Source organism: Quercus robur, chromosome 2 (genome assembly GCF_932294415.1).
Source record: "Quercus robur chromosome 2, dhQueRobu3.1, whole genome shotgun sequence".
In the NCBI taxonomy this organism is placed as follows: Eukaryota; Viridiplantae; Streptophyta; class Magnoliopsida; order Fagales; family Fagaceae; genus Quercus; species Quercus robur.
This window is the reverse complement of record NC_065535.1, coordinates 13,490,889-13,510,254: the sequence shown is the minus strand read 5'-3', so window position 1 is coordinate 13,510,254 and position 19,366 is coordinate 13,490,889. Positions and strand designations below refer to the sequence as shown.

General features: G+C 33.7%; 2 protein-coding genes across 5 annotated transcripts; one reads left to right on the top strand and one right to left on the bottom strand.

Moving 5' to 3' along the window:
* Positions 1-698: 698 nt before the first annotated feature.
* On the top strand, positions 699-4,510 carry LOC126712466 (NEP1-interacting protein 2-like). Of its 3 annotated transcripts, none has more exons than XM_050411796.1 (5): positions 699-1,056; positions 2,855-3,033; positions 3,134-3,223; positions 3,332-3,487; positions 3,616-4,510. In XM_050411796.1, the coding sequence occupies exons 1-5, from the start codon at positions 918-920 to the stop codon at positions 3,736-3,738; spliced, it is 687 nt and encodes a 228-aa protein (XP_050267753.1). In that variant the 5' UTR covers positions 699-917; the 3' UTR covers positions 3,739-4,510. The 3 variants fall into 3 exon arrangements, with proteins under 3 accessions (XP_050267753.1, XP_050267752.1, XP_050267754.1); XM_050411795.1 differs by having other exon boundaries at positions 3,317-3,487; XM_050411797.1 differs by lacking the exon at positions 699-1,056 and adding an exon at positions 1,960-2,508 and having other exon boundaries at positions 3,317-3,487.
* Positions 4,511-12,211: 7,701 nt separating this feature from the next.
* Positions 12,212-18,907, bottom strand: LOC126712465 (probable nucleoredoxin 2). 2 transcript variants are annotated; one of them, XM_050411793.1, is made up of 3 exons: positions 18,495-18,907; positions 13,506-14,000; positions 12,212-12,989 (listed from the first exon to the last, which is right to left on the bottom strand). In XM_050411793.1, the coding sequence occupies exons 1-3, from the start codon at positions 18,630-18,632 to the stop codon at positions 12,363-12,365; spliced, it is 1,260 nt and encodes a 419-aa protein (XP_050267750.1). In that variant the 5' UTR covers positions 18,633-18,907; the 3' UTR covers positions 12,212-12,362. The 2 variants fall into 2 exon arrangements, with proteins under 2 accessions (XP_050267750.1, XP_050267751.1); XM_050411794.1 differs by having other exon boundaries at positions 18,441-18,550.
* Between the last annotated feature and the right edge of the window lie 459 nt (positions 18,908-19,366).

Here is a 19,366-nt window from a genome sequence, read left to right as displayed (position 1 = left end):
TTGGTTCTCACTCTTTTCAAAGTATTAATGCGTGAAAGGAATTTATCAATATTTTTTTCCCCACATAGTCTATATGAAATTAGAGAGAATATGAATTTTCTAACAATCACATCCAGGTCATTTGAAATCATTTATTATCTGTTAAGTAGTATTAGTAGAACTTTATAGATCCAATGTTTGTCAATTGCGTAGAATGATACATTAAAGATCAACCACAAAAATAAACTAATTAGTCTTTTTTTTTTTGGTAGAATAGATGAGCATGCAAATCACGCACAATCGATCATTTTCACAATTCCTTTTTTTTTTTTGTGTATGTTAAATTAATACGTAATTAATTAAGGGTTGGTATTTGGTAAGGTTGATGTCTCATGTACCATGGAGCAAAGTTGGAGCGTATTGCAAGCTCAAATACTAAAAGACTAGTGTGAGACCTGACCTGAGGTAGTGAGGTTGACAACAAAGTATGAACCGCAGAGGAAATACTCTTTTCTTTTTCACCGCGTGCAATTTGAAAAAAATAAAATAAAAAAGCCAGATGGGCGTTTCCCGGAATTTCAGTGGAGATGCTTTGACTTTGTTTTCCAAGCTTATCGCAATTCAGACTCTCTCAACTACTTGGTTTTTGGATTTACATGTAGCTGACTTAATTAACCAAGCACTTATATATAAAAAGTCTCGGCCAGATTAATTTGTGAGAGGGTACGACTTGGCTTTGCCGCCCTTTGGTTTTGGTAGAGAGTTGCAGCTTGCTGTGAGTTCTCTTTGGCAGTGCTGAGGCTTTTGTGATTCGGTGCAAATTTGTTTTTTACTTCTCTCTGAGTAATTTGAGCTTCCGTTATTTTACAGCATTTTTCACTTTCAAAAAAGAACTGTTTGGGCCTAGTTTGATAAAATATAATTCCCCCATCATAACAATGGGCATTTGCACCTATCCTGTTTCTTCCTTCCCATTTTGGGTCTCTGGCGAAAGAGTACGGGAGTTCTGCTACTGCATGCTTTATGCACTTATATGCAAATTCTTTAATGTGATCTTCACTTTCTTCTTTGCAGTAGGTTAGTAACTTTTCTTGATCCATTTATGTACCTTTTTTGAGAAGTTGTAATGTTTGCCTAATTATTTTTGTTTACTTTTCTTTTTTTTGTTGTTACTGCGTTAAATGTTCTTCAAATGACATGAACTTGTAATTGTAGATCAGTTACTATCCTCCCAAGGACGCTGACAAAAAAATTTTGGTAAAGACAAAGCTTAATTAGACAAAAAAAATTTGTGGTCTAAGGGAGCGTTTGGTTCACTGTGACATTACACCGTAATATTACTTTAATGTAATCTTACATTAATGTAATTTCAATACAAGAATGCATTGTTTAAGAATGTGATAAGATTAAGGTAATGTAATATATTTGTAATTTTAGATTATGGTAATGTTAGAAATAAAATAAAATAAATCAAAAATATTAATGTCATATCACTGTATTGTGCATCATACTAAGGACACATCACAGCAAACCAAATGCTCTCTAAGTTTTGCAATTTAATTAACTATGTGGGTTGTACTTGTATGGAGTTTATGGACAAATATATTGGTTAATATAACCAAATGATTAAATTTAAGTAGAAATCCTAAGATATAGCCCTTAAGTTTAATAGTTGAGATTATTTGCCACCAAAAAAAAAAAATCAATAGATGAGACGTATAGACAACAATTATCTTAGAATTAAAGGGATACGAGGAGGGTGAAACAACTAACAAAGTCCTTTTAGTAGTTAAATAAAATTAATTATTCAAAGTTTAGTATCTGTCACTATCAGTTTACATTACTGATTGAAACTGAAAATATTATATAACTGTACACACGGTAAATTTATAATTTCAAAAGACCGATGACCACAGGTAGCAGGTAGGAGAGGTTACGTAGTCGTATGATGTTAGAAACCTTAGAGGTTCTTTTTATAAGTATAAATTAATTAATTTGATCTTGTTCATTAACAAATCTCAATTGTGATTTTTAAAAACCATATATAGGGGAATGAAAAAAATTTACTTTTCTTTGTTAGTTGGTAATTAATCACGTATTTTCCTTAGGAGTTTAGACGACATTGACTGGATTAGAAACCAAGCAAACACTACTACACGTTGATTTCTGTGGCGGCGTGTTCTTTTTTCTCACGTGGAATGGAATTTCCTTGTCACGTATACTCGTTCGAACCCATTCTATTTTCCAACTTCAGACAACTTCTTACTTCTTGGCATGAAACTTCTTGGCATGTAGAGTAGTAATATACCTTTGCAAGTTTACATAAAGAAGCTGCTATTTGAGCCTAATTTTTTTATATTTTGCGAGCGTAAGGAATTATACATGCCCTCTATCTTCTTCTACTTCCTCTTCTTCCTGTTTTCTATACTAGATATTTCACAATTGATATGGAGGAGTTGTGCTGCTCCGCAGTTTCTGCAGTTTTATGCATCCTCTTCTGTGTGATTTTCAATTTCTTATTTGCAGTGGGTTAGTAACCTTTTTATGAGTCATTTTGTAATTTTGTTCCATTTGAGTGAACAACCAAGTAGTATAAATGAAAACCCAGGAATACACTCCGTTTTTACATTCATATTAACAAGCTTTAAAGTTTTTTAATGAATTCTAAGTCATTTCAAAGGATTCATAACTTCATATTGGTATATTCAGAGTTGATTTTATTAATGGGCGTCTAGTTTTTACTATTGTGTTATAGTTTTATCTTAGAAAATGTCATTTTTGAAGTATTGTACATGTACATGTAAAAAAATTGAGGTAATAATTGAATAGATTGTACCTAGTGTATGGCTAAAAATCACAGAACTCCTGTTTATAGTTGGTGCAGAAATGGGGGCCATGATTGGAGCTTTGATTGCCATAAAAACAAAGAGCAGCGTGTTCCATGGGACCGCGGTTGGAGCGATCAAGGGTGGCATTTTCTCCATTGAGCTTTTCAGAATTATACTTGATCTATGGAATTCTAATATTAGTAGTTCAAGGTTTTTCCTCTCCTTGGTAAGTCAATAGCTTCCCATATCGCCATTGGTTCATTAGTCACTTCATTCTTATAACTTGGACTTTGTAAAATACATTCTAATCATCAGTGCGTTTGTAGATTGACATAATCGCAAAACTTTTGAGTGGAAGACCCGTTGCAGAACCATCTACACCAACCTTGCCAAGCGCAGTGCAAATGCAAAGACAGGTAAGAGATTATTCGCAAATTAAAGAATTATAGAGGTCTTAAACTATAGTACAAATCCCATTCCTAAATTTTTCTCTTCCCTTTTCAAATCAGAATGTGACTGATCAGGTACATGCTTCCATTACAACTTCTGAGGAGGTCCCAATGAGAACCACCATGGGGTTATCAATATATTCAGATGAGAAGATCCCCAGGTTCCAAATGACATACAGACACATCTTAGATTCCTCAGGGAATGGAATATCCTGCTCAATTTGCCTTCAGGTTTCATGCCTTTAGCTCTATTATTAATTTATTATTACCATCTATTTTAATCTTCCAAGAAAATACTCGTTAGTTTATTAAAAACTTCACCTTGACTCACTCTGTTCAATGTTCTTACCGTTTGTTAGCACTTTCAGCTAGAGGAAATGGCTCGTAGCATGCCGCCTTGTTACCACATTTTTCATTTGCAATGCATAGATAAGTGGCTTGTGGGGCATAGCTCTTGCCCACTGTGCAGAGGGGAAATATAACTTACACCAATTGATAATTGCACAATATTCACATTCAACTTTGGTTCAAGTCAGCAAGGACAAAAATATTGATATAATATATGAGCACTTTACTGGAAGCTTGCACGTTTCTTCTGTATTGATTCTCACGTGTTTCAAAGAACTACGAGTCAACAAACACAAGTTATTATGTACAATAGAGTCAGTCGCTTATGGGTTCTCAAATCAAAGAAAAATCTCACACGTCACAGCAGAAACTAGACAGAGATTGAGATGAAGATGGGGTAACATGAGCCCTGTCGTGAAAAAATCAAAGGGACACTATGGTGGAGAAGTTCACCAGGGAAGATGAAGCACTGTTCATGCCAATTCAAGTGACTGGAATGAGGTTGATGAAGAACGAAACATGCACAACCAAAGACTTTCAGCAGGGAATAATTTTGAATTGAGGCATATTATGGACGCTCATACGAATGAATTCATATCAAGAATAGATGAAGGGGTGCAATTCATGGTATACACTGCACTCACTGCAGTTAGGGACAGTTCGCCCCAGATGTGCAGAGCATGAACATAATCAAGTCTTTGTTGATGCTTAAGCTCGGCTCAACCATTTTGCTGGGATGTATCAAGACCAACTTAATGAGACAAGGTCCTATAAGCATCGAAGAGATTAACAAATCAATTTCTTTGTATTTCATGGCAATATTAGAATGAAAGATTTTGACTGAGTTAGAAAAATGTGTATCAACCAGTTTTGTAAAAATTTTATAAGTATCATGAATTTCATATTTATGATTCATAATATAAATTCATATATAACGAGAATTTTCATCCACAAAAATAACAAAATACCATGAGTCTTCATAGTGGAGACAGGCTGACAGGAGAAGGCCCCAAAACATTAGAATGGATAAATCAAATGGAGCATATGAAAAAAGATTCACTGTCATTAAAGGGTAATACAGTTTGTTTTTCCAAATTGACATGCAATATAATGAAAAATCTAGGACAGGACAGACCCTAAATGACGACTAGAAATTAAAAGCTGAATACAAGACAATGTAGCATGACCTAATCTGAAGTGCGCCATAATTGTAAAGACACAAAGGCCTAAGTAACAGTAGCAGCGAGAAGTGGCATAGAAGGTAAAAGGAGCAAAGTTCAAACAAACATCATACTTTACGCCCTATCCAAATGATCTTCTCTGTGAGAATCCTACACATTGCAATCATTTTGAGAAACGTTGAGAGTACTTTCCAAGTTCACATAATTGACGGACAGATTGAGATATGGTACAATAGCCATGTGTTGGAGCATTTTAATATTAATTAATTAAAATGAATAAATATTACAACATAAATGTAAAGATGTGAGAGTGAATATGGAAGATAAGAAGTTAGTGAAAGTGTTTAATACCATATTGAAAATGAGAGAGACTTATTTATTCTTTTTAATTGTGGTGATTAATGGACTAATATGAATTGAATTAGATATTGGACAAGAATCCATCAAAGGTTTCTACCAATGGGATGAGTGAGGAAGAATATAGTCTCCATCAAGAAAAAATAGTTAAGTATACAAAAGATGAATATAATTGTTGTTCTTATCTTTTGAATTATCTTACCGATCTTTTCTATGATTATTATGATACAACTTATAATTTTGCCAAGAAAATTTGGAAAGCTTTACAAAGCAAGTATGATACCAAGGAGGCTAGTGCAAAGAAGTATGCTGCTAGTAGATTTTTTCGTTACCAAATGGTGGATGGAAAATCGGTGGTGGATCAAGCACAAGACTTCCAAATGATTGTGGCAAAATTGAGATCCGAAGGCATAAAGATTGGAGGCAATTTGGTGGTAGCTGGCATAATTGATAAACTACCACAATCTTGGAGAGAATTCCGAAAGACTTTGCGGCACAAACAAAATGAGACATCCTTGGAGACTTTGATCACATGCATTCTTGTGGAGGAGAAGGCTAGAGGACAAGATGCACTCATGACACAAGAGAGCAATAGTAATTCCACCACAAAGGTAAACCTTATTTCAACCAATAATAATATGCCCAAAAATCATTTTCCTAGAAATGGTCAATTGAAGCCTAAAAAAAAGCCTTTAAAAATAATAATAGACCTCAAGCAAAGGGAAACCTGAATAAAAATTACAATAAGAACCAAGGACCCTCTTCACAAGATCAATTTAATAGATCCTGTTTTGTATGTGGCAAGAGTGGGCATATTGCTCGATTTTGCAAATTTCAGAAACATGAATTTGTCCCACAGGTTAATGTAACCAAAGACCCTTTAATGGCTATGATTACATACATCAATATGGTGCAATATGTTGAAGGGTGGTGGGCAGATTCTGGTTCTAATTGGCACGTCTGCTATGACAAAAATTGATTCAAGTTGTACAATCCTTTTGAAGAAGAAAAAACTGTTATGTTTGGTGACTCTAGCAAAACCAAGGTTCTTGGGAGTTGTGAGGTTGATTTGAAATTCACTTCTGGACGTGTGCTAACATTGAAAGATGTACTTTACGCTCCGTCCATGAGGAAGAATTTGACATTAAGTTTTTTTCTTAACAAGGCTGGCTTAAAGCAAATTATGGAATCTGATAATTATGTAATCACTAAAAAGGGATTATTTGTGGGTAAAGGTTATGCTTGTGATGGAATGTTTAAATTGAATGTTGAGAATAATAAAGCATCTACCAGTTCAGTTTATATGCTTTCTTCTATTAATTTTTGGCATGCTCATTTGTGTCATATAAATAGTAGATATGTGGGAATAATGAGTAGTTTAGGGTTAATTCTAGGACGGTCAAAAGATTTTGAAAAATGTGAAACTTGTAATCAAGCTAAGATTGCAAAAAGGCCTCATAAAAGTGTTGTAAGAAATACCGAATTACTTGAGTTAGTTCACTCTGATTTATATGAATTTGAGGGAATTTTAACTCGTAGAGGAAATAGATATATTATCACTTTTATTAATGATTTCTCATAATATACAACTATTTATTTGTTGAAAAATAAAAGTGATGCTTTTGAAAATTTTCAAGATTTTTTAAAAGAAGTTGAAAATTAATTGGGTAGAAAAATAAAAAGAATAAGAAGTGATAGAGGCCGTGAATATGAATCATGTGCATTCAACTCATTTGTTCAATCTTTGGGAATTATCCATGAAACTACTACACCATATTCAACTGCTTCTAATGGTGTGGCTGAAAGAAAAAATAGAACTCTAATTGAGTTAACAAATGCCATGTTAATTGAATCTGGTGCACCTTTACATTTGTGGGGTGAAGCTATTTTAACTGCCTATCATGTTTTGAATAAGGTGGCCCATAAAAAGTCACATACCACACCTTTTGAGATGTGGAAAAGACATAAGCCAAATTTGGGATATTTGAGAGTATGGAGTTGTTTTGCTTATGTAAGGCTTACTGACTCTAAAATACCTAAATTAGGTATAAGAGCTACTACCTTTTCTTGGTTATGCAATTAATAGAGCAGCCTATAGATTTTTTGATCTTGAAAAAAAAAATTATTGAATATGGTGAAGCAATTTTTCATGAAAAAAAAATTTCCTTTCAAATTGAAAAATAGTGGGGGTGAAGAAAATACTTTGTCACAACCTAGTTCTTCTACTTCTCATTTACAAAATCAAGAAAATTTTGAAATGAAACCTAGAAGGAGTAAAAGAGCTAGAGTTGAAAAGGATTGTGATCCTGATTATTATGTTTTTAACATTGAGAAAAATCCTCAAAATTTAAAAGAGGCTTTAGCATCACATGATGCTATATTTTGGAAATAGGCTGTAAATGATGAGATGGAATCTCTAATTTCTAATAGAACTTGAAAATTACTAGATCTTCCATTGGGTTGTAAGACTATAGGTTGTAAATGGGTTGTTAAAAAAGGTTGAAACCGGATGGATCAATAAATAAGTTTAAAGCTAGACTTGTTGCAAAAGGCTTTAAACAAAAAGCTTACCTTGATTTTTTTGATATTTTTTCTCTGGATCAACCCGAAGGCTTTGTAGAGCCCGAACAAGAAAGCAAGGTATGTAAGCTAACTAAATCCCTATATGGCTTAAAACAAGCACCTAAGCAATGGCATAAAAAGTTTGATTCCTGCATCAATGAGAATGGTTATAAATCAAATGAATCTGATAAATGTATTTATTCTAAATCATGGAATAATTTACATGTTATTATTAGCCTCTATGTGGATTATATGTTGATTTTTGGCTCAAATATGCATATTATAAATGAGACAAAAAATATGCTTAAAAAGCCATTTTGATATGAAAGATCTTGGTGAGGCTAATTTTATTTTGGGCATGAAAATTACAAAAACATGTGATGGAATATTTCTTGATCAATCACATTATGTTGAGAAAACATTGAGAAAATATAATTTTCATAATCACAAAAGTGTAGCTACTCCTTTTGATTCTAGTGTTCATTTATTTCCTATGAATAATGATGATGAGATTTTTAATCAAAAGGATTATGCTAGCATCATTGGTAGTTTGCGTTATGCTACTGATTGTACTAGACCTAACATTGCATATGCAATAGGAGTGCTTAGCAGATTTACTAGCAAGCCTAATAGAGATCATTGGCTAGCTATTGAGCGAGTTATGAGATATTTAATTGATACCAAAAGCTATGTCTTATTTTATAATAAAAAAAACACCCTGCTGTGATTGAAGCTTTCAGTGATGCCGATTGGAATACTTTGTCAAGTGATTCTCTCTCTACCACCGGTTATATTTTTACCTTAGGTAGTGGTGCTATTTGTTGGAAATCTAAAAAGCAAACAATAATTGCTAATTCAACAATGGAAGCTGAACTAATAGAATTAACTTCAGCTAGTGAAGAGGCAAATTAGCTTAGAGATTTGTTATATGAAATTCCACTTAGGGAAAAGCCAATTCCACCTATATTAATTCATTGTGATAGTAATGTTGCAATTGACAGAGTTAAAAATCGTTACTACAACAGTAAATCCAAACCTATAAGAAGAAAGCACAATACCGTGCGATCTTATTTGAGTAGTGGCATCATAACAGTGGATTATATTAACTATAATGATAATCTTGCAGATCCATTTACCAAGGCCTTGGCAAAAGATAGGGTCTGGAATACATTAAGGGGGATGGGACTAAAGTCCATAGAATCATGAGTCATGTATGAAGATATCCAACCCAAGGACCAAAGATCCTGAGAATTGAGTTCAATGGGAAAAACAAATCATACGATAGTCGTAAGAAATGCACTGTTTATTTTTTTTAATTATTTATTTTGTAAATAATTTTTAAATTGTTCATCCCTATTATGTAAGTGCATTTATCCTGTAATGTGGAAAGGTTGAGTAAAAAACTCATAATGAAATTTGTAGCTCGTATAAGTGGGGTGTCAAAATTAAAGGAGTACCCTTGACGAAATTTCACCTATGTGAGTGTCAGGGTGAGGCTGCTCCCTGTGAGATTTGAACTTAATCTCAAATACACTCATGAAACTGGGATCAACACACGGCCGAAAAGTGCTAGCTATAAAAGCTCATGTCAACACCTGGGTTGTTATATGTAAATAGTGACGTTTAATTTCCCTAAAGCAATCCTAGTTCAAGTCGAAAACCACTACGACTCTAGAGTTGAGATCGTTGTTTTACTAAGTGAAGGTTCAATGTAAAGCATACCTTCGTGATGCATAGTGACTCAACTTTGCCAGGTAATATCTTTTTAACTAAAAAAATTTAATATTAAAATAAGTGGGGGATTGTTGGAGCATTTTAATATTAATTAATTAAAATGAATAAATATTATAACATGAATGTAAAGATATGGGAATGAATATGGAAGATGAGAAGTTGGTGAAAATGTTTAATCTCACATTGAAAAGAAGAGAGACTAAAAAATAGAGAGGTTCTTGGCAAGGAGGGGTGTTCTTTCTGGTAGAGTTTTGGGTTTGAACATTTTGTGCAGAGGTTGTTCTAACCATACGACACTTGTTGGGCAGTTATATCCTGTGGAAGACAAGTCAGAGAAGGTCTGCATCAGTTACAAAATTTAGTCAACTAAGGACTTGAATCTCCTTAAAGAGATCGAGTGCCACGTCTTAGTCCATATAGTGTTATGTAATTTTTCTCTTTAAATTAATAATATTAAGAAGTATTATTCAGTTTCTCGTTGTGTTATTTCCATTATTATTGTATTTGCACCAACACCATGCAATATCACTTTTGATGGCTAAGATTAAAAGTTAAAATACTTATTTTTAATCTCAATCCTTGGATCAAAACTTTTAACTTTTTTATCATTTTTTCTTCTCAACTTTTTCCTTTCACAATTACATGGTGCTGATATGGATCCTTGACCAACAAAGAGTAAGTTGTGAGAAAGATTAGGAAAAAGAAATGTCTCATGAAGTGACATTTGTGGAATAATGATATATTTTGAGGGGGTGATAGACATGGTGAATCCATTAGCAGTATGAATAAAATGAATATTAGAGACCACAGATTTGTGAGAGATAGTGGACGAATTAGAAGTCACATACCAAGAAGAATTATCTAATGTGATTGAAAGAGTAAAAGATGAGTGAATATTATGGCAAAATACAACTTGGTTGAAGAGTGCCTCCAAATCAACAAAATAAACAAATGTAACTGGTGTCTCAATAGAACCAAAGGGTATAATAGTTGTGCTCGTGAGGATGAATTAGAGGATAGTGAAAAATGCAGAGCGATGTCAATTGACATAGTTTTGCTTCCAACAGTATTGATACAAATACTCCTTTTTATGAAAACTGCAATGGTCCTAGAAGCTCAGGAGTTCCTAAAAGTCTATGAAGTCCTAGCTAGAAGAAGCCTTTGATGTAGGTAACTATGAGCGAATGGCATAGTTAGGACAGGATCATAATATTGTGAGTGAGCAGTCTTCTTTGCATGCTTCTTCACATATCAACTCTTTGATTGGATCGATGCATTGTAATGTTAAGGCAAGATGAGGGTATCGATGTATTGCTTTTAAAAATTTTAGTAAATCAAAATCTAACCATAATTTGGTTTGGAACTTTGATGGGTAGGAAACATAGTGGTTCGAGTATATATTCCCAACGTGGACTAGAGGATACTGTAATTTGAGTATCTGATAAACTTAAAGTTGACTACCTTAGAGCACATTGAGATTAAGACGGTAAGATCTCGGTAGTGCATATATGTGTGTGTGCGCGCGCACACATGTGTGCATGTGTGTGTGAATTCTTTATGAATATTGTAGTTTTAAGCAAAAATATCTTTATTCTCATCTGTAAACTAAGATTAATTCTGATAGCAAACGGTAAGATTAGTTAATAAATTGCCACTAAGGCTGCGTTTGTTTTGGCTTCCAACCATTTCCGGAAATGTTTTTAAACCAGCGTGTGTGTTTGGTAGGTACAGAAAATTGGGTCAAACGGAATTGGTTTTCTGCGTTGACTGTAAAATAAGGCTTAAAGGGTGTAAAACCATTTCAGGTTTTATTTTACCTTCAAATGAATTACACCCCAGGAAAATAGAAGAGAGAGAGAGAAACAACAAGGAGATCGCACCCAGAAGCACCGGTCTCGTCGTACCCAGCACTGGTGAGATTGCACCCATAGCCGCCGCTAGAAGCTCATCGGCGCTGCCATCTAGATCGTCACCACCCAAGACCGATCCACCCAAAACCGATCTCGTCCTCAACCCACCCAAGACCGAGCTCTTTCATCGAGCAATGCCCAAACCACAAGGCGTCGTCTGAAGTCCCCTCCAGCTTCATCGTCCCCTCCATTTTTTCTTGTTCAAACTCAACTTGAATTGGTTGCATCCCACCACACCCATCCCTGAAACCTAGAAAACCCATTCCTCAAACCCACTCCAACGAACCCATTCGAAAAACCCACCACTTCGATGAACCCATTCCGCAAACCCATTTCTCAAACCCCCACTGGCCGCCGCCTCCATCCATTCTGATCCTCTCTTTCCTGATCTATCTCTCTTTCCCTCAATCTCCCACTCTTTCTTCCTCCTCTCACCGAGTTTGTGAATAAAAGATGTTTTTATTTTGATTTTTGATTGTGTTAAGTGTATATTTTGAATTTTTCTGTTATAAAATTTGTTTGAGAGCTGAGAAAATGTGAAAAAATTATAGGAAAATAGCATTTTCATAATGTTACCAAACACAAGAAATCGTTTTCTGGACTATTTTCTATTGCAGAACCAAACACCCCGATTTCATTTTCCTTACAGGTATTCACTTTCCCCTGCATTCATTTTACACTCGCAATTCGATTTACATTGAACCAAATACAGCCTAAATGCATCAATTCATAGTTCTCATTCATTGGTTAATTACAGCTTGCTGGAGCTCCCTCTGGATAACTGTACACTAGACACACTGCATAGTAGCCCAGTGGGCTTCGGCTTTTTCCCAAAATCATTGCAACCATAGATAAAAGATCCGTGTTGGAACTTGTATTAGATATTTAGATGATCCAAAGGATATCTAATCCCAATATTCTAAATCCGCAAACAGAACCACATAATTTGAATTTTAAAGCACAAACATGTAACATCCAAGTAATTAGCATTAACACAAGAGCACTGCCAATTGATTATTGCCCCGTAGAGGCGCGATCTGCAGTTGTCACACATTTTGGGTGCACCTCATACCCACATTCCAAACACTGGTAAGCCCAACCACACCCTTGTTCATCGCAATCACAACATATAAAAGGCCCTCCTCCATTGCCTTCAGACACCAAATTGAGCTCGTGGCGATGCCCTGGATGGTACACCGATCTTGGAAGGCTCTTAGCCTCTTCATCCATTTGTTTCTCTAGCAACTCCACTTTGGCTTCAGTGAAAGGGTATGCATTTTCTTGGTACAAGTTTATCAAGTTCCTACCTTGTTTGGTCACAGTTTTACCATCAGGGCCTATAATTATCAAACAAGGGATCCCGTGTACATCAAAATGCTTAGCAAGCTCCTTCACAGTTGGGTCTCCAAAAGGCAAAGCTAGCCAAGGCATGGTATTAAAATAGGTGTCGAATGACTGTTGGTCGCGATCATTTGACACGAACACTATTTCGAAGTCCTCTTGATCTCCATTTTCTACCAGCATTTGCTTAATCTTTTGGTAGATGGAGATTAACCTCGGAATAAACTTAACACATGGAACGCACCATTGGGCAGAGAAGTATAGTCCAACTGTTTTACCTACCAATGAAGCAACAGGTACCTGCACAACAGAGAAACATTCATGAGCCTCTATGCTCATTTTGACTCTTCATTAATGCGCAACCACATAAAGAAGCCCCTCCACCCCGCAATTGGTGACTATATACACTACCGTGCCATGATCCGAGCTAGAGGTGTGCATTAAATCAACGTAGCACTAACTGTATAGGTAGAAATACCAGTTAGGAGAGAAAATTTGGTGAACAGATAAGATCAACCAATTACAGGATTGTATAAAGCTAACAAAACTTCACATAATGGAACCATTTCTAAGATCCCAAAATCTTTACACACAAGTTAATATAGGATACTATTGAAACATGTGCTTGCCAACCAATGAAATGTGTGTGACCATATCACATCGTTCAAATTACGTATCTCAAACAAGTTGTTTTCTCTAAGAGAGAGAAAAAATAATCTATGGTTTTATGATTTTGGACACTAGCTAAACATCAAAACTGAGCTGTCTCAACTGTGATTCAGAGTCTAATTTGAGTTAGATAGTGCAGTGACTTACCTGTTTAGGACTGGGATGACCCAAAAGATAGTCTCTATCGTGGTTAGTTATTAAATTGGTAAGGGTCTGCCTCTCATGCTTCTCCCTCTCTTCCTCCAGCAAATTCTCCAACCTCTCTTTAGTAAACGGGAAGGCTCGGACCCCGTATCGATAAACGAGTTCAACACCTTCATGCAATGTTGCATCATCTTTATTACTGTTAGGTTGCAAAATGACTAAGCAAGGAATTCCTTCGATATCAAATTTCCTGTTCAATGCTTTCTTAGTCTCCAAATCAGAGAATGGAATAGCCAGCCAAGGCATCAATGCATGATAGTTGTTGAAGGCATTCAAGTCTTCATCCGATGACACATACACAATTTCAAAATTAGACCCATTGGTCTTAAGTTGCTCGTACATATCAACTAGGACTGGGGTGAAGTTTCTGCATGGCGGGTACCAATTGGCTGAGAAGTAGAGCCCTATAACCTTGCCTTCAAGATCAGATACTTTCACCTACACCACGAAGAATACCAGTAAAAAATCAATCAAGAGCCATAGAAATATGTAAAAAAAAAAAAAAATGGTACATTGCAAACTACGGCTATAAAGTTTGGGATGTTTGGATTTTATACAATGAAGTTTTAGAATTTTGAATTTATCTCTAAAGTTTGGAGATGTTTGGATTTTATATCATGACATTTCAGAATTTAAATTTTATCCCCTAAATTTGCGGGTATTTGGATTTTACACCCTCAAATTCTGAAACTTGTGTAAAATCCAAACATCCAAAAATTTTAAAGAGTAAAATCCAAATACCACTAAAATTTAGGGAGTAAAATCCAAATTCAGAAACGTTAGGATATAAAATCCAAACACCCCCAAGTTTCAGGGGATAAAATCTAAATTCTAAAACTTCAAACTGTAAAATCCAAACACCTCCAAACTTAAAGGATGTAATTTGCAATTTATTCTAAAAAAATATTAATTTCACAACAAAAGACTTATAAGCTAATTTAATAAATATATTTAGTAATTATTTTCCGATAGTTTAAAAGCTGATACATCAATTTTTAGTAATTATAGAACAAAACTTGTAATGTTTTTTTTATATTTGAGCCATATATGATATACCTAACACAATCCAAAATATGGAGTAAAGTTGAATTGAATTGAGATGTGAGAACTTATTTTTATTTTTATTTTTATCTTTCACATTCTTTTCAGTGTGTGACCCCATAATGATAAAGTCCACTTTCCTATTTCTTTTCGTACTGTAACGTCCAACTCAAAAAATAAATATCTTCCGTTCTGTCCTCTTTTGTGGCCTGTTTTTCTATATATAGCCTATATAGGTGCATGTGCTTTTTTTACTTAATTAGGATTGGTTTTTATTTATGCTTTAATTAATAAATGTGCAGATGACACAAATCTTATACAGAATAATGAGAAATGTTAACAAGTACTGAAGGTGTCAAAAAAAAATAGAAAAATGTTTTAAAAAACACCAAACAATACTTATAAAGCTGAAAAAATAAAATAAAGTTGTAAAAATACAAAAAAAAAAAATTGTTAGAAAAATTTCAAAACAGTTATTGTTTACGAGCACCATTAACACAACCCTAGAATAATTTGTAATTTAAAAAATATATATATTTAATATTTTGTATACCATGTACCTCTTTTTTTTTTTCTTTTTTTTGCTAATTGTATACCATGTACCATAAACAATATTCCTTCTATCCATTTTTATTCATCCATCTTGGTAATTTCTCAAACCCAACCCTCATTTGTTTTATCTTTTTTGTTCAATTTTATTCTTCAAAAGATAGTTAGTATGCATTAACTTTTTAAAATGTCGATATCATTAGAGCATCCAAAAATGGTATAAAAAATAAAATAAAAATAAAAAAGTAGCAACAACAATAGCAAGCAAAACAATATGTGAGAGATGAATTGAACCTATAAAAGTCAATGGCTCAATGTTACAATACAATCAAATCAAAGACCCAAAAACAATGATAGATCCAAATGAAATTGGCACTATGGATGTTGAAAACAACAATCCAAAAGAAACAGTACTTGGGAATGAATTACTACTGTGGAGTGGACAGCACAAAATCCACTACCCTAGGGGCCTAGAAGGTTCGGTCAGCTAGAAGCTAGAAGCCCAAAAATTTTGAAAACGATCTCTCACCAAATATACATGTGTATAGGGTTACAACGGGCCACGTGTTGTACCAATAGCGTTAATGTGAGGCTAGACCAAAAGTGGGATTAATATGTGACACATGTCCTTTCTGCTGCGCTGTCCCAACGACAACTCCAATGTGGGACTCCCCTCATTGATTTGGACAGCATATTAACCTTACGTGTGTCGTTACAATAAGTCAATAAGCATCTTCACTAAAACTCATTCTTATTATTTAGCTTATTTTGAAATTAAAAAAAAAAAATCAAATATGCTTTAACTATACTTGTAATTGCATCCAAAAAAAACCTATACTTGTAATTTAAAATATATATATGAGATTTTAAAAAAATATACATTAAAAAAATAATATTTTTCTTCCTTTTCTTCGCTGAACAAAACAAACACTTCGGCTCTCAAACATCTTCCCCCCAAAAGTCAACGATAACGAGTAATTTTTAAGTGTTTTTAAAGTGCGATGAATAATACTTTCTCTTTTTACATTTATGATGAAATCATATTAAATTCGTACATAATAAGATTCATTATGAATGTAAAAAGAGCAAACACTATTTTACTTTATTTTGGAAGTAATTAAAAATTTTCCAATAACAATAAACAATATGATAATTATTGAAAAGATTCAAATCCTTTACCTAGCCTATTAACACTAATATGGTAAATATGTTTAGAAGCAATTTTTTATCTTAAAATTTTAAATTAAATTAAAAAATACATAGTTTGTATTGAATTTAATTCTAAAATATTTTATATATACTTATATTAATAAATGCAGTCGTGTTAAAAACAAAAGATACTATATATTTTAGAAAATTTATCTTCTGTCCTAACAACCAAATAATGCTCATTGTCTTTCTCAAAAAAAATAAATAAATAAATAATGCTCATTGTGTAGACATCAACAAACCACTAGTGAATTTGATATGGGTGTACAAACAATTTGATAATGCTTTCTAATTTTTGCAGTTTAACTAACATCTTCTAGTGTTTTTAATAGAGATATCAAAATTTCAAATTTCCCTATCTTCAACTATAGAATTTTTTTTTTTTTTTTAAATACACTTTTTTTTTATAATTATCAGCTTTGCACAAAAATATCAAAGACATCAACCAGAAAGGTATTTTTGATATAACCGTGGAAAAATTTGATCCTGTCCAATCAGAAAAATGTGTATGACACAGTAAAAAAAAAAAAAAAACCTTATAAATTAGTGATATTGCATCCTCTCGTTACGGAGAGAAGCAAAATCAAATTATTCAATCTGGCATGTAAATATTATATTATCAAAAAAGATAACACAAAAATAAAAATAATTGTTTGTTGCATATATGGTAGCTTGATAACTTTTTTATTTAGAATAGGCAGTTTGATCACTTAGTTTCATTTCATCAATACATTCAAATTACTATATGTCAATGGAGAAATTATTGTGTACTCCCGAAGTACCATAAATGTGTATTTTATCCTCTCACATGAATAATAGATCCTATTAATTAAATTTATGACAAAACTTACCATTCATGTGAGAGGAGGGAGTAACCATTAATAATACTCGAGAATAGCTAGTAATTTTCCATGTCAATGGCCCTTCGATGGTTGGATATGTCGGCAAATGAAAGCTTGCAGCGAATTAAAAACAGCTATTACACTTGGCAGTTTGGTATAAGAGTCTGGGTATAAATGACATGGATTACCAAATATAAGAATAAATAGAACAAACAAATTGAAGATTGTAAGTGGTAACCTTCACGGTCAGTTATTGGCACTATAAAGTAATAAAACCTATTAACACAATTTAAAAACTCAGATTCGGCTTATGTTCGGTGTTTTTTTGCACTGAACACGTGTGCACATCATAGCGTATCCGATGCAAAAAGACAGACACAAGTTTCACCCTAAAAACTCTCTAGTTTAATTCATATTTCATGCACACGATTTAAAATATTTAAGGCTCATTTGGCAATGATCACTTAGCTTCTCTTTCAATTTTCAGTGAGTGATAAAATCTCTGCTACAAAATCTATAGCTAACCAGTTAATTCAGAGGCCTACTCTTTGAAATGGAAAATTTTAATATCCATTTCATGACTCTACCCGACAAACCCGTCTAAAATCATCTTATAATCAGGATTTACACTAAAAAAATACAAGAAATAAGTTACCCAATAAATATCCAAAAAAAAAAAATTAACATTCAGAAGAAGAATACAAACAAAAAAACAACAAATCTTTTTTTTTTTTTAACATTTATATGCCCTATTGTTTCTTAAACTTGAACTCAAATTATTTATATAAAAAAAATGATTTAGGATTAACAATTAATTAATGAACTCCGGCATCAGAAGAAGTTAACATTCAGACAAAGAAAGAAACAAAGAGAGAGAGAGAGAGAGAGAGAGAAACGCCACAAAGTTCAAGAAGAAAGAAAAGTGTAAAAACTATGAAAGATTAATACACACTCTCTCTACTTTCTTATTCTTTAATTTCTTTCTTTCTCTACAATCTCTGCTCTCTCTCTCTCTCTCTCTCTCTCTCTCTTTTTCTTTTCTTCAGTTGAAAGAAAATTTAAATTATTGAGTTAGGCCAAAAGTAAGCATATACTTCATCTGACCACCCATTATATGTCACACAGAAAGAATTTGCTGTAGAAATTAGAATCTATACTTCAAACCCATATATAATATCCCATGATAAAACTAGCTAAGACCACAATACTATATATATCAAAGAAAATTTTAGTTTACCTTACAAAACAAACTTTATATGGAGAGAGAGAGAGAGAGAGAGAGAGAGAGAACCTGAAGTCCAGTTGAACTGAGAAGATAATCTCGATCTCTGGACTCCAAGAGAGATGAGAATCTTGAGCTTGAGAGCTGTTCTTCATAGTCACCGTTTGTTAGGGCTTCAAAATTACCATCTTTACCTTCTTTCTTCATCTCTCTCACTCTCTCTCTCTCTTTCTCTCTCTCTCTTTCAAGTATGAAAAAACCAGCCTCTTATCATTCTTCCAAAGCTTGTTTATATTCCTAAGAACCATATTCTTTCCACATCATTACATCCTATGCACTCGCTCCCCATGATACACCAAAACTTCAACACGTAGCATTCACCTCCCTCTCTGTGACAACAATTATAAGCTATTTCTTTGTCTATAATAAAAAAATGGTGCTACGTTAAATCACCACCGTTTCTTTTTCCTAAGTAGATCACAGTAGGCAGATATGATTGACTCGGCTCTCTTAGGTCAACTCCAGTGAATCAAAATGTGCCACGTGAATGGTTGGTGATGATGCGGTTGAGAGGGTTAATATTTTACTTTTACTTTGACGTGGAAATATATAAACACTCACCAAAATGAGTATTGATTGGCAAAGGTCCGTGTTGTCATTAAAGACCCTTATGAAATATTGATGTTGTTGTAGTAGTTGTGAATAAGGGCAAAACAAAATAGGGGGACACCTGTCTTCTCTTTTCTTTTGTATCATTCCTTTTTCCCGGAAAATATGAGGTGTGTGTACGAGGTGCATATCTCAAGAAAGCACAGATCCAACGGCTTAAGTAAAGGGCCATTTTTCTGTTTGGAGAAAAAAAAATATATTAGACAAAAAAAGAAAGCTGTGCTGACAGTGACCCAGAAGCTATATAATACTGTTGAGGAAAATAAAAAATA

What these genes read in the sequence shown, in the direction of transcription:
- LOC126712465 (XM_050411793.1), bottom strand. Translation starts at nt 18,632, where the DNA reads ATGAAGAAAGAAGGTAAAGATGGTAATTTTGAAGCCCTAACAAACGGT. An exon ending in TCAGTTCAACTGGACTTCAG is followed by an intron (nt 14,001 to 18,494) that starts GTTCTCTCTCTC and finishes TTCGTGGTGTAG; the next exon opens with GTGAAAGTATCTGATCTTGA. An exon ending in GTCATCCCAGTCCTAAACAG is followed by an intron (nt 12,990 to 13,505) that starts GTAAGTCACTGC and finishes TCTGTTGTGCAG; the next exon opens with GTACCTGTTGCTTCATTGGT.
- LOC126712466 (XM_050411795.1), top strand. Translation starts at nt 918, where the DNA reads ATGGGCATTTGCACCTATCCTGTTTCTTCCTTCCCATTTTGGGTCTCT. An exon ending in CACTTTCTTCTTTGCAGTAG is followed by an intron (nt 1,057 to 2,854) that starts GTTAGTAACTTT and finishes TCCTGTTTATAG; the next exon opens with TTGGTGCAGAAATGGGGGCC. An exon ending in CAAGGTTTTTCCTCTCCTTG is followed by an intron (nt 3,034 to 3,133) that starts GTAAGTCAATAG and finishes GTGCGTTTGTAG; the next exon opens with ATTGACATAATCGCAAAACT.